The sequence below is a fragment of the Neodiprion virginianus genome, chromosome 1 (assembly GCF_021901495.1).
Source record: "Neodiprion virginianus isolate iyNeoVirg1 chromosome 1, iyNeoVirg1.1, whole genome shotgun sequence".
Classification (NCBI taxonomy): Eukaryota; Metazoa; Arthropoda; class Insecta; order Hymenoptera; family Diprionidae; genus Neodiprion; species Neodiprion virginianus.
This window is the reverse complement of record NC_060877.1, coordinates 29,653,693-29,668,296: the sequence shown is the minus strand read 5'-3', so window position 1 is coordinate 29,668,296 and position 14,604 is coordinate 29,653,693. Positions and strand designations below refer to the sequence as shown.

Below are 14,604 nucleotides of genomic sequence, written 5' to 3'. Positions count from 1 at the left end.
CCTGCTAAACATGCAAGCGTTGACTGTGGTTGACTGAAAAAGAACTGATTACGGGACGAATAAAATTCGCACCTCGCGGAAAATATGCGCACTATTCAAGTTACGGTATCACTCCGTGACGTGTGCCTGTGTGTTCCTTAAAAATTATATTTGTAAATATATTTTTAATAAGTTAAATTAGTAAATTAGTATATCACACGAGATGTCGGAAGAGCTCAAGCTAGATCACCGAGCCAAAAAACGTATTAAAGAAGTGAAGCGAAAAGCTAGACCAGGTATGCCTCATAACCTCATTTATAACCTATTCAGTAACGCGATAGAGGCGTGTAGAGGATTTAAACTCCAATTCAGTGATTTTCAAACATTTTAGTCCGTTAAGATCTTCGTTTTATTTCCCATTAATCTCCCAATGCCCAATTTGTCGGTATCAAGTAACAAGTTTGCACCAAAAAAAGTTTTGCCGAGTCATTTTTAATATATAATTCATACAAATATTTTTCTGCATAGAACTTGGCGACAAAATCGCCTGGTCGCAGCATGGTTATCATAAAAAGTTTGCTACCTTTTGGGAATTTACTGATAATGTTGATCGTATTGATGAGAGGTCGGTGACTCCGGCCGAGTTTATTGAAAAGTATGAAAAGCCTTACAAACCTGTAGTGATACGAGAAACTCAGTGTGATTGGAAAGCCCAACACAAATGGACTGTTGAGGTAAATTTAGCATGCATTTATATCTCGGTATTTCTCATAATATCAGGGCTGGGAACAAGTAGCTGTTTTTACATTTTATTCATTTAAGAATTTCTCACCTGAACCACTTGTAATAACTGTGTCGCATTCGTTGGACCTTCGTTTAAGAATTCATTCAAACATTCTCATCCATATTATTTCTAGTCTCCATGAAAATTGTTAAATTTTATGTAATAGGTTTTATCTGTGATTTTGAGGCTGAAATTAGTAAGGTTAACATAACGAAAGATTTAAATAAAAACCATTGTATTGCAACTTTAAACTAACTCAAGGAGTAGAATTCACAAAATAAAAGTTTGTTAAGGAAATATTACTGTTTATTGAATATTAGGGTACTCTAAGGTTGTAATCTAGTTTTTTTTAAAGAGCATCATTACAGTTATATTACAACCTTGGTTATGATGAAACGAAAGTTTAAATCTTTCTATTACTTTAATTACCACGTGATGAGTAATCTATATGCATGCCGTTTGAAGAGCTTTTTACAGTAAAAATAACTTATTATTTTGGAAACAGTTTCTTACTTGTTACCAGCCTAGTGTGCACAATATTTTAATCTCACAGCTTACAATTAGAGTATCAATTATTTTGGTAAATACTGACTTTTGGTCCGTATATTCTTTGTATCTAAGATAATTATGTATAATTAAAATTATTGACATGCATTGATCTAAGATTTATGTTGACAAGTAGAGGCTTACAAAGAAATATCGGAATCAGAAATTCAAATGCGGAGAAGACAATGAAGGGTACAGTGTGAAAATGAAGATGAAATACTATGTCCGATACATGTTGAATAACGAAGATGACTCGCCACTCTATATCTTTGATAGTTCATTTGGAGAACATCCACGGCGTAGAAAATTACTAGAAGATTACTCAATACCATTATATTTCCAAGACGACCTTTTCCAGCATGCCGGAGAGCATCGACGACCACCTTATCGATGGTTTGTTATGGGACCTGCGAGATCAGGTGTGAATGAAATGAAACTCAGAACACTGGCAGATTAGAAGTTATTAAACATTCAGCAACATTGTTGATCAATTTTTTTTTTCAGTATTTAACTTAAGTTACCTAGAAGTATGTAGTACAAACTTTCAATATCAGTCCATTAGTTCTGACATCCTTGTATTGTTTATGCACCAACATATGTGATCTGTAAAAGTTTCGAAGCTATCCTAAGGTGAATAAGTTTCTGGTGTAATTTTAATATATTTGTTAGGCACTGGTATCCACATAGATCCTCTGGGGACTAGTGCTTGGAACGCCTTAATTTCAGGCCACAAACGGTGGTGTCTATTTCCCACTCACACTCCTCGTGAACTTCTTAAAGTTAGCGCAATGGAAGGTGGGAAGCAAAGGGATGAAGCTATCACCTGGTTTGCTACCATTTATCCACGAACCAAACTACCCACGTGGCCAAAAGATTGCCAACCGACTGAAATATTACAAGGGCCAGGAGATACTGTATTTGTTCCAGGCGGATGGTGGCACGTAGTATTGAACCTTGACAATACAATAGCAGTAACACAAAATTTTTGCTCTCGAACAAACTTCCCCATCGTATGGCATAAGACGGTAAGTTTTAACTTTATGGAATTTTCATTTAACTTTCATTTATTCATTTATTCAATTTTCTGAGTAGGAAGGAAAACAAACATGGTCGTGACACGCGCTGTCTATATTATTAAATATAGAATAGTATCACAACAAGTCGTATATCTTAAAAAGTTCTTGATAACTTATTTATAATGCCTCAATTTTGTTAGACTTTCACAAGTTCCATGTTAATTTTTATTAACTGAACATTGGGGGGCCAAAATACTGTGACTGTCAACTTCAATACCATACAGATAATTGGAAATGCATAATGTCTAAATTGCATTTGAATCATGAATTGTATTTACGTATCTCTAAAATAGATTTTTCTTAATTCAAAGTTTGGTTTTGCTATAATTACAAATGCTCGAAATTCCTTTTTAAGTATGGATAAAGCTGAGTTAGGCATAACTTTAAGGATTCTATTGTATCAGTGCATCGAAGTTACTATTCTGTTTGTGCAATCTCAACATTTCAAATTTCATCGAATTTTTCCTCCGATATTTGCTGTTAGGTAAGAGGGAGACCTAAACTTTCACGCAAATGGCAAAGAGTACTTCGTGTAAAAGAACCAGACTTAGGAGCATTAGCTGATACTATTGATATAAAAGAAGATACAGGAGTAGCGAGTGATTCTTCAAGTGGATCTTCTAGTAGTTCTTCTAGCAGTAGTAGCAGTAGCCAATCGGAAGACAGTGCTGATGATAGTGGCCAAGAATCACTTACCGCACACAAAAAAAAGAAGCGGTACTTATACCACATTAATTTTTTTCTCTTTTCTAATTTTTATGAATATTAATTTGTAATATGTAAATTCAAATTCTATTGTTACGTCATATTAGTTATTCCTGTTTCAGACATATTCATTATATCATGTCTCAAGTGCCAAGTTTGAAATACCCAGTTGCTGAAATTTAGGTAGGAATATAAACAGTAAACCTTACTATTATTAATTTCAGAAGAAAACTAAACAGCTGCCAACCCTGACAATATCGTATCCTTGGGACCTCCAGAGACCTCAGACTGTACAGTATTATACAGCAATTATTGTTTGTACCAAGAGTAAATATTGTAATTAATACTACCATATCCCTGTTCATAATAAAATAAATGCTAGATAATACCAAAACTGTTTCACTATGTTTGTATAACTTTATTCCATACTGAGTAGCATTAGGCTTAATAGATAACGAGATTTTCTAATTCTCCTTTCATGGAAATTACATATTAGTGTATAATTTCGGTTCAACAAGCCATCTAAACTAGTGTTGAATACGTATTCAATAAGAAAATACTGGTGGTAGGTTTCATAGTACATTTAGATTATGTTCCACAAATGATAAGGAACGTAAGGAAATGTATAATGTATGTTACATTGAGTTAAATTTAATTTCGGCGTTTTATCAACAGAATATAAAATAAATTTGCTAATAATTTACAATTGAAGCGCAGCATCACTTCAGCGCCTCAAGGAGTTACTTCGTTGTCGTTGATCTCTCTTGTAGTAGTGCCATAATTTCAAGGAGCCATCACTTCACGTTCGTAGTTGCGTTTTTGGTAGCCATGCAAAGCATTAAACATCAAAGTAAACAACACAGATGCAATATAACAAGGAAATTTAGCAATTATAATGGTGAATCACACAAATCAGAATTAAATAAATTATTTTTACGATTTCTGTAAGCACTTTAAGAATTTCTCAATGGATGGAGTAGCAGTTTTCAATGTGTTAAGAACTGTATGTAATCACTGATGATTCATGTGACAATCAAATTTGCTGTAATATGTTAATAATATGTCACTACTTGGAGATAAATAAACTAAAGTGAAACTAAGTCCAAATGTGCACTGCACATCTTGTATTTGGTTAAGCAAGAGTTATATAAATAGGAATCCAACCAGAAGTTGACCAGTATCCAACAAATACATCTCTATATATATATATATACATATTCACTTGGACACAGTTGAATTGTACAGTCGACCGAGCTTCAAGAGCCATGATCAGATGGATGCAACAACTTTAAAATTGCAATTACTGCATCAAAGTTGAATTGGTGGATACGTTTATTGCTTACAAATATAATAAAAAATATATTGTCCTTTCCATTGATTTAAGATGATAGTGATGCGAAAAGCAAAGTACATGCGGATTATTATAAAATAAAACCAAATGAGCTGTAAAAAAATACAAAATAAATACAAATGAATAAAATAAGTTAAAGCGATACTGTGGACACAGACATAATAAGCGAGGCATCAGGTATTCGCCACAGCTTAACTTCTCCAGAGCTGTAATCAATATCCCCCATCATGTTAATTTAATTCTTAACTAAGTACACTATTCTCATGGAGTTGGGTCCAAACTTTTCAGAATTGTGTTGATTGTGTTAATTGTGTCAATTTTGTTGTAAGCACGCATATATCACAAAGTGGCCTTTGGACTAAACCCCCTAGAAAATGTCAAGTACAATACGAAACTCACTTGCTAGCTGTGAATATGTGTTGTTGATTCGTGACAACTGCATTAATTGCAGAACTATGTGCCCGAACCTCTCCCAAAAGGCTGCATTCTCCGGATTGATCGCGAGGAACTGACCATGCTCTCAATAAACCACCGCGACAGCCAGAAATTAGAACCGAACCATGGTTCACTGTACATAATCCAAGAACCCAATCTTTGTGAGCATTGTTGAGTGATTGAACTAATTCCATCTTTTCTAAATCCCATCTTTTAATACACATGTCTCGGGATCCTACGAAATGCAGTTAATGTAAATCATTCGAATTTTATACACATACAATAAGCTCCGCTAACAATTACATACCAGAGAATAACGTTGAGCCATATGTAGCTAGGCATTGTACACCATCGTAATGAGGCGGTGCCAGACTAACAGATAGTCCAGAAGTATTTGGCTCTACAAGAGCTATAAGGTGGTCTTTGCTACCAGTAATTACTCTGCCATCAGAAGCAACTGCCAAACACATTACTGCAGCAGTGTGAGCTGTACTCAGTCTTCCACTGTAAGTTAACTTGCGCAAGTCCCATATTCTAACTTTGTCACTAGTTGCCGTATAAAGTTCTTTTTCGTCAAGACTTAGAGCCACGTCATTTATTGTTGTCTCTCCAACAGGAAGTTGAAGAGTTCTAGATGGTGTTGATAGAGCCAGAGGGCCGCTCTGAGCTTGACCAGATGAAAAGAGCGTTTTGACACAAGAGTTTCCAGCTCGTAAATCCCAAACTTTTACATATGCTGCTGATATACTAAAAAGCAGGCGGTGTTCAACAGAATATTTTACTGCTACAACATTATTGGGATGACCACTCAGTGTGAGACTTTCCAGCCCAGTTTCCAGGTCCCAAACTTTCACTGTACGATCTGCACATGAAAATTATGTCAAATTAACTTTGCAGATGATTTTACTTCAATTCACTTTACAGATTTTCAGTATTGTACCTTTGGAACCACTGAAAAGACGATCATTAGTAGCACAAATAGTAAGAACAGCCTTGCTATGTCCTTCTGCTATATGACTACATTGCAAAATTGCTCTGGGCTGTGCCTGTAAAATAACAGAAGTCTGTATTATAGAATCCAATTCTTGAACTAATGTAAATGTATTTTCGCACTTCACATAAATCATCCTTTTCTCAATCAAGACGGCTTGAAGTATACTTACCTTTCCTTGATATTGGGAGATGACTCCTCTAGTAGGTTGAGGGTCAGAAGGCAATGGCTGCCTACTGGCAGTCAGCCTTGAAAATACATTTTCTTCTCTACTATTGAATCGACGATAAGCAGTTGGCGAACCAGGTGGTGATGATACATCCGTCAGTCCTACCTGTTCCCTGGTTAGGTTGTTTGTTATGTTAACGCGTTAGTCAGATTAGATGCATCCCAGGCTGATTACCATGCTTTGCTAGGTCGGGGCTACTACACATGCAAGTGCGAACGATTGATTTTAAAGCACGGACGAATTCCTTTTAGGAGAATTGCACATTGTCTTTTTGCCAACTGCAGAGATAGACGATAAAAATTAATTTTATCACAAGTACAGTGTACAACTCGACTTACAGATGTACACGAATCTTATGGCAATGTTATAGTTTGATCAACTGTTGGCTTAACTTGTGATAAATTTAAATTAGATAATGGTTCATTTTCATTATAAATCTACAATACTTTTTTGTATAATTGTTGATGTGTTTCTTGGTAGAAGTGTGTTAGACGTTGAAGAGTTTATTGTTGTATGATCATTGGGAATGGTTTATTGTGACAAATGTAATACGTTTTGGAATTTATTTATGCTGCAGAAAAAAAAAATCATCTACAAATATTAGAAATGTTTATTTCCCAATTTTATGTAAAACATTAATTCACATCACTAAAGGGGATTAATTAGATATAAACAAGCAATCTACTGTCCTATACTTACTTGATATGAGAAGATCGTTAGTATATGTTAGTTGTTCTTTTAGCAGCTACAATATTAACATCAAGGTTTGGCAACAAATGTGATTCTCATCAAAAGATATTTGTCCGTGTATGTGACTAGGTAGTTGAGTGGTACACGTTTGTTTAGCATGTCAAGAGTTTATGCATGTATTTATTGTTATGTTAGAAATTTATATCGAATATCAGATGATTGCATAAAAAATTAATCAATACTTTATACAAAAAAGATAATTTATCCATAGATAGGCATTTCTATCAATACATTATGTTCGTATGTAATATATAGGGAATAAATATATTTACTTTTGAATGTTACTCTATTTTGTAGCGCGCTATAATTCGTACTTATTGCTCATCTGAAGGAAACACAGTAGAAATCAGTGCATTGTACAAGGCATTGAAACAGAGATATACAAGGAGTGCAAGGGTAAAGACGTGTTGAACCATTGTCACTCACATGGAGCCTCCTCCAGGATGGAGGGGTCGTCGCAGAGGCCTTGGTGAGGTACTATCACGACGAGTAAGCGTTGGTGAGCCAACAACCACTCCCACTCCGTATTGACTTCTAGTCAGTACCAAACCCCTAAATTAATCATTACAGTATGGAAAATTTAATCAATGACACAAATCGTTGTAAAATAAATCAAGTATTAGTTGACATGCTAATGAGGAGTAAGTACTGATTCATATGTCGAGTGTACCAAAGCTAATTATGAATAAGTTATTTTCTCAATGATGTCATTAAGGGACAACACCACTGTGACAGCTTCAAAAAATCGATTTTTTGAAAACCATCTAGGAAAATCTAGAATACATTTAGGAATCGAATGCCGTTGGTTGCAGGTCGAAAAAATAATTATTTTCGGAGATATTGAATATTTTGTGGAGCGGTGCAGCGCTCCGTGACGATCGAGCAGGCGGAGCTCTCGCTCACGGATGCTGCAAAAGAGGCAAGGAGAGCCTCTACAAGTTCGAGAAAAGTTGCTGGAGACCGTGATTTGCTTTTTGAAGGCCAGCTATATGGTGCCGGAATCGCTGACTAGGTAAGAAATTTTTTTTTTTCAATTTATCGCATAAAAACGAACTTCAAACTTTGAACGCGTTTTTCTCAAAACCACTTTTTTGAGTGCGGCACGCAGTAGAACTCGAGCAATTCTTATCCGATCGACTTCAAATTTGGACTGCATCAATAAAACTAGATTATCTAAAGAAGTACATAGGATTTTTTCGATATCTCAATAGATAAATAAATTATAGGCTTTTTTCGACGAGAAATTTTGCTCGAAAATCGACTTTAAATTTCAAAAGCGTCCCAATTTTTTAAAAATCAATATTTTTTCAAATCCCTATGTACTTCTCTTCAAAATATCATATTATTAACGAAAACACTCGGTATTTTTTTTCAGATCGACTTTGAAGACAGTTCTGCTGCGTGCCGCGAATCACTGCAGAAGCAACGGCACCTGACGCGGGAGCTTCCCCAGCGCCACCATGGGGCGTGAAAATTTTAAAAAAATTTGTTATGTATCTTTAATAAACAACGAACAAAACAAAAAAAAAATTTGGAAATATCTTTTTTTTCCCACAAAAAAAAATTCTTGAAAAACGGCAACAAAAACAGGGGGTCACAGTGGTGTTGTCCCTTAAATAATCATCATATTCAATAAAACCTCTAGTAAATTTGAAATATATACTATTCAAGATTCGCAATGTATGTGAAGCTTTGGTCCAATTCTGATTTGACATACTTACTTCAGACTGCCAGGAGCGCTGGGAACCCTTGTGAGTGGATGGTTGTGATTTTGATTTTGATCTTCATCTGCTTTTATTGTATCTGAACCAACTGCAACACCGTAAAGTAGCTCCTGTGGCTGTGTGGTCCTCCGTCGAACTTTGTTGCTTTTCTGTTGTTTATCATCAGTTCCAGAAATTACTTGGTTGTAGCTGTCATTGCTGGAAAAACAGTTATGTGGACGTAATCAGGACCGCAAGGAATAATAAATGTTCAAGTGCGCTAAAATAGTGTTGTTTCATTTCATAGATTTACCTCAAATCGTGTACGAAACTTACTTGTCTGGCGAAGAACTTCTTGAACTATTAGGGCTATAGATAGAAGAATTATTTTGATGGTTGTTGGTGAGTGAAAGTAAATCTCGATCTCTCAGCACATGTTCAAGTAGCTGATGTTGCACATCGCTTTCCTGCGAAACTTGGTTCAATCTAGTTTCCATGTCACGAACTTCTGATTGCCTCTGTGCTGCCATACAACTTTGTTCTACAGTAAATGCGAGCATTCTTTCTAATAAATAGCGTGCTTCGTCAACCGACTTGATTGTGGCAAGCAGAACCTCAGCGCCTGGCTCACTCTCGCCTTCTACTTCACCCATTTCCACCATATCACGTTGACAGTCAGCTATACTATCCTGTAATAAAATTTTGTTTATATTTAATAATTACGTTTACTATGAATAAACTTTACACTAAAATAAGTAGATATTATTAATGCTGGTTATTGCATGAATTGCTAGACTTACCTGTAGGTAGCTTATTTTACTCTTAACATTATCAATTTCTTCGTCTATGTCAGCAGTGTCACCATTTGCAGCAGAAGTAACAGCTCTTCGTTTTTGAAGTCTTTCTAAATCTCTTCCCAACTCTTCTCGCTCCTGTAAAAGCCTTTCCATTTCTCTTTCAGTTTCAGCTGCAGCCTGTTTTGCCAATGCCTGCTTTGTAATAGTTCTTTCAAACGTTTGCCATCTTTGTTTAAGGGCCTTTGGACTCTTTTCTTTTAGTACTGTCCTACCAGCTGCCTTCTGACTCAAACCTCTATCCCGTTTCCTGAGTGCCGTTACCTCTTCCTGCTTTCTTCGTAGTACCACTTCCTTCATTTTTTTATCCGCCTCTAAATTCCTAATCATATTCGCATTTTTACGACTTTCTTTACGCAGTTGAGCTATCTCTCTATTGCGTCTCAATTCATTCTCTTTATGCCTCTGGGCCTCTTCTCTCATCTTGTTCAGTAGCTTAACTTTTGCTCTCTTCATCTCTGCCAACTCATTTCTCAATCCTCTAAGCCTATTCTCACTTTGAGATTGACTGCGCAATAATCGCGCATGTTCTTTTTTGGCAGACTGAAGTAATCGCATCTCTTTTTGCATTGACGATAATTTTCGCTCGTACTCATCTCGTAATTTTTTAACTTTCTCAGTTGGAGGAGCAGGGTGTTGCTGTAAGGATGATAGTACTTTATCGCGCTCTTCAGTAGTATTTTTAATACGTGCTTGCAATTGAGTCAATTTGTCTTCGTAATGTTGTTTCATTGTTAGCAGCCTTCTTTGTGACAATTCCAATTCTTGAATTAAACGCTGCTTAACATCTATGTCCGACGTCAGAGCTTCTAACTCTCGCCCCATAGCTTCTTCCTCTTCATCTTCTTCTACGGAGAATAAAATAAAAATTAAAAACGCCGTAGGTAAATACCTTGCATACATATATCAAGATAAATAAAACAAATTCAAATTTACCTTTACGATCTGCATCGTCCTCAGATTCATCTTCGCTCATGAATTCGTGAACATTATCATTTTCCTCCTGCTCTCCATCTTCTCCTTCTACTTTTGCAGAAGTGTTAGAATTAGGTGTATGCTGTTCTTTTAATGCTGCCAATGTGTTAATTTCTTTCTGAAGTTCTTTCTTAGCTTCTGCCAGGACAGAAGAAGAGTCGTTATGAAATACATAGGACGGTTCACCATACAGATTAGCTGCATTAACCTGTTAAACGTAGGAAATAAACACACATAAATCAATCATTGGAAAACAAAAAAGGGATCAATTACCATAACTTTATAAGTAATTTACTTGAACTTGTCGCTTTTTCAACTGCTGATACATCGCTTCTGCTTCGAGTAATCGAGCACGCAGTTCTTCAATTTCTTGTAAGTAGCCTTGCACTAAGCTGGTAACATCATCGCTGCCACTTCCTCCAGATGCCAGCCAATGACCTGCTGCTTTTTCTGCTAATAGAAGAGCGTTCTTGGCTGTAAGAGCTTCCACAGTTTCAGAAAGAGCTTTGACTCTAGTACGAAGACTGGTCAATTCACTGTTCAGCATTTGATTCTCGTGCCATGCATCGTTCACACCATCTTCACCGACCACTCTCTTGCCTTCAAGAAATTCATTAGTTTCATTAAACGATTAGATGTGAACATCTAATTGAATCAGCAGCACTCAACTCACCCTGCCTGTACTCCATTAATTCAAGTTGTAGCTGCTGTATTTCTCTGCGAAGAGAAGCAATTGTTCGCGAACTCTTGTCTTGATTTATTGTCACCTTGTTCTTTATGTTTCTTGCTCTATTAGCGTATTTCAAGGTACTCAGTGTTTCCATGAAATCACGGTCACTTGGCGAGACACATGCTATCATAACTGTTTGACTATTTCCTCCCAACGAGTCCTGCAGTAGCCTTGTTAGCTTGGAATCTCGATAAGGTACATGGAGGGCTTTTTTCGTTGTGTCTCCAAGGGCTGATATTACATTACCAAGTGCCAACTACCATTAAAGCAAAAGATATCTATCAAAGACTATTCTATTGACAACCAAGCCAAAATTAAAAATCTCTGTTTGCGTTCTAATCAAATGGTTTTACATTTCTAAAATTCTTTGAGATAACCTCCGATATCAGTTGATTAGCCTTATTCTTTAACACTATATACCTTAAAGTAGATACTTACCAAACCGCAATTGATAGATATTCCTTCTTTAGCTCTTTCTCCGGTAGCTCCAGTTCGTTTAAGTCTTTCTGACCCTGCCAAGTCAACAAAATGAAACTTAGCAGTTAGAGTTTCAAACTCACTAGCAGGTTCGGTGCCGCTAGTGTCAACGTCGGCATCAGGGTCTTCAACTTTGACACAACGTTGCTGTTTGACATGCAGTGTAAATATTGCATGCGACCTTGAGGACTGTGTATTCATTTGTGTTGAGCCAGTTGTTCGAGAGAGAGCTCCAAGTCGCAAACACTCCAAAGCATCTTCGGGACTAGTCACAATCCTTGGCTCTACACCCGTCAAATGAATACTTCCTGTCGTGTCTTCGTGAATACGAGCTCCTCCCCTTGGACCACCTGGCTCTAACAAGTCTTTGAGTTCTTCGTTGTATAATTCGAGAAATTGTGCAGTCACCTGTAGCAAAAAGTATTTTCACTCAACGTAAAATCATGCTTCAGTGGTAATTTCAAGTTCTCTATGTAGCTCAAAGATGTGTGAATTATATTCAATCATCATTAGGTCTTCGTTTTAATGTGAAATCAATAAATCTTTGTAGTTAATCAAAATTTTTGAAAACTTCACCTTGAACTCTGGTGGCATTTGTCCGCGTTCTCTGGCACGCTCTTGTTTTTCTAATATCCCATTGTATAAGTGTGTAATGGCTCTAGGAATTATGCCGATCACGCTATCATCTACTTCGACATCGAAACCTGTTCCCATGGTGTAAGTTTTTCCAGAGCCAGTTTGACCATAAGCAAGAACAGTAGCATTGTAGCCATCTAGAGCACCGTCCACCAGACGTGCAACACAAGCCTCATATATGGTATTTTGTCCAACGCCAGTATCGAAAACATGATCGTATGTGAAGGCTTTGTCTGGCCCAAGGAAGACCTGTGGCTCTCCTGGCGGTACCTGTGTACATACTCTGCACATGTCTATAACCTCACGAGCAACCTGAGGCCGTATCCTGAAAAATCATTGTACAATATTGTCAATGTGTAGAAATTTATATATCCTAATGCAAAGTGCAACATTAAAGCTTCAAGAACATTTCCCAATTTGTTACATATATATATGTATATTACGATTAAAAGTGGGACACTGCCTGGGATTATTTAAAAGTAACATCGCAGTTTTTGCTGTGACACGTCTCTAAACATAAAGCTGGACACTAGGCACTATGTTGTATTATGCTTATAGAGCTTATAAGCATATTTTGTTTATTAGCATAGTTGATATTTGAATCAAAGTCAAATATCTAGCTTTCAGTGAAATTTCCAGGTGTTTTTTCCATTTGATTATATTTGTAGCAACCTTTGGAATACATTAATTTAAGTTTTCTGTTATTACGTTCAATGTCTTATTGTATTCAGACATGCTCGTTGCTTCATATCATCAATGAAAGTGAATTGCATATGGAGTAACAGAGAAGCAGGAGATTAATACATCAATATACGTGTAAGAAAGGGGCGGGGAGGGAGGTGGAGGGGCAGAAGATTGGGTTTATTCATTCTTGAATCAAGCATTTATTATGCATGACGGAGAGACAGGGCCTACACATCTGTGTCTTAAAAGGAGAGATCATCCTACTAATAACAACGTACCACAGACTTAGTAAAAAAAAGTGATGATGAAATAAAACGATTATATAATTAGTCGATGACAGAAGTGATAGTAAACACTATCACTACCTGGAGTTAATGCCTTTTATAAGCAAGGAACTATGTTTGACAATGAATTTGAGTGGACCAGTGTAAATTAAAATTCATAAGTGGCTGATTAAAATATTTTTTTTTTAAAACTGTGCAAACATTATCATTCATATGTCAACATACAAGGATAGAATTATGGTTCAAATATACTCTGTGTTACATGTAGCTTCAAGTAAACTGTACAAGGAGCACGTTCTTGAAAGCAATTAGATGGTATGAACTCTAAGATAATGTGAAGTTTTTCAGTGTAATGTTTGGTCTAAAGTGTGTTGTTTCTAGCCAACCTGGGCGTTGCGTTTACAAAATATTCTGTCCTTGAATAGTAATCAGAGAATCTTCCCACTTTATTGTATGGAATAGGTACTGATATTGAATTTTAAATAAAACAGGTACATAGGTGTACAAATTATGAACTCAATTTGCAAAAATGGACGAGAAGTGTTTTGATTGAGCAGAGTAATTTTTTGGATCCTAAATGTTGATGAGGTAGTTTTAGCATGCAAAAGACGACGTTCATTCTATGTGAAAAGTGCGAAAACTTTCATCTATTGCATTGGAAGTGACAATTCTTTGGATTGCCGTAACAGATTCAATATTGAACAATCATTTCTGAAGCATGAGATCCAAACTAATATAAGAATTGAGGTCATCTCATGAATATGTATGTACAGAAAAAATAAAATTTCGCAACGAATTAGGTATCCTAAGAATGACAAATTTCCTTATAGAGGATTACGTTTCTTGGACCCCCCACGCAGCTCGGAAAGCTATCTACATTTATGCGCTCAGAAGACAGAACTACGACAAAAAAAAATCGACTAATTGGCATTCTGTTATGAAAACAAATCAAGACTTTTATGTACACGTAATAATTAATCACATACCTGACTGCCACTCGTACACTCGAATCATCAGCCATCATTTTAGAAGCGCGATTGTTGTACAATGTGCAACCACTGACTGCAGCGGTTAAACCTCGAAACAACTGCACTTTTCTACGTAATTGAGGTAGAAGTCGGATCCCTGTACGTATTGTGGCTGCTTGGCGCTATCCGCATAAGGCGAAGAATAGCAAAAAAGAAGTAATCCAACAATTTGTGGGATTTATAATTTAAAGACCGGTATCGGCGTATCATACGGCCGGCCTTGGGAAATTGATCAGCCCTTATGGTTGTTTAATACCCTCTTCATAGCTTGAACAAAATGTTACCGCGCATCGTGTGCCACTACGACGGCTCAACTGATTTTACTGTTTCTACAGTGACGACAGTCTACTGTCTTTCGATAAGAGTTTAAGACAGACATCTTGAATC

General features: G+C 36.5%; 2 protein-coding genes across 5 annotated transcripts; one reads left to right on the top strand and one right to left on the bottom strand.

Annotated features, from left to right (window-relative positions):
• Nucleotides 1-67: 67 nt before the first annotated feature.
• Nucleotides 68-3,484, top strand: LOC124302049 (bifunctional arginine demethylase and lysyl-hydroxylase PSR). Of its 2 annotated transcripts, none has more exons than XM_046757821.1 (6): nt 68-275; nt 508-713; nt 1,446-1,728; nt 1,979-2,334; nt 2,870-3,102; nt 3,318-3,484. In XM_046757821.1, exons 1-6 carry the CDS (start codon nt 203-205, stop codon nt 3,340-3,342), a joined length of 1,176 nt encoding a protein of 391 aa, XP_046613777.1. In that variant the 5' UTR covers nt 68-202; the 3' UTR covers nt 3,343-3,484. The 2 variants fall into 2 exon arrangements, with proteins under 2 accessions (XP_046613777.1, XP_046613768.1); XM_046757812.1 differs by having other exon boundaries at nt 3,315-3,484.
• Nucleotides 3,485-3,491: 7 nt separating this feature from the next.
• Nucleotides 3,492-14,592, bottom strand: LOC124301916 (kinesin-like protein KIF21A). 3 transcript variants are annotated; one of them, XR_006907586.1, is made up of 16 exons: nt 14,176-14,592; nt 12,162-12,546; nt 11,547-11,993; nt 11,052-11,364; nt 10,674-10,978; nt 10,340-10,586; nt 9,350-10,251; nt 8,886-9,238; nt 8,568-8,768; nt 7,273-7,398; nt 6,040-6,208; nt 5,817-5,922; nt 5,184-5,738; nt 4,841-5,111; nt 4,028-4,647; nt 3,492-3,887 (listed from the first exon to the last, which is right to left on the bottom strand). XR_006907586.1 is itself a non-coding variant. In XM_046757509.1 (15 exons), the coding sequence occupies exons 1-15, from the start codon at nt 14,211-14,213 to the stop codon at nt 4,575-4,577; spliced, it is 4,491 nt and encodes a 1,496-aa protein (XP_046613465.1). In that variant the 5' UTR covers nt 14,214-14,592; the 3' UTR covers nt 3,492-4,574. The 3 variants fall into 3 exon arrangements, 2 of the variants coding, with proteins under 2 accessions (XP_046613465.1, XP_046613456.1); XM_046757509.1 differs by having other exon boundaries at nt 3,492-4,647; XM_046757500.1 differs by lacking the exon at nt 4,028-4,647 and having other exon boundaries at nt 14,176-14,591.
• Between the last annotated feature and the right edge of the window lie 12 nt (nt 14,593-14,604).

Coding starts and splice junctions, on each gene's coding strand:
- LOC124301916 (XM_046757509.1), bottom strand. CDS start 14,213: ATGATGGCTGATGATTCGAGTGTACGAGTGGCAGTCAG. Junction 10,979..11,051: donor ATTAATGGAGTACAGGCAGG/GTGAGTTGAGTG, acceptor AATTTCTTGAAG/GCAAGAGAGTGGTCGGTGAA. Junction 5,923..6,039: donor TCTCCCAATATCAAGGAAAG/GTAAGTATACTT, acceptor GTTATTTTACAG/GCACAGCCCAGAGCAATTTT.
- LOC124302049 (XM_046757812.1), top strand. CDS start 203: ATGTCGGAAGAGCTCAAGCTAGATCACCGAGCCAAAAAACGTATTAAA. Junction 276..507: donor GAAGCGAAAAGCTAGACCAG/GTATGCCTCATA, acceptor TTTTCTGCATAG/AACTTGGCGACAAAATCGCC. Junction 1,729..1,978: donor TATGGGACCTGCGAGATCAG/GTGTGAATGAAA, acceptor TATATTTGTTAG/GCACTGGTATCCACATAGAT.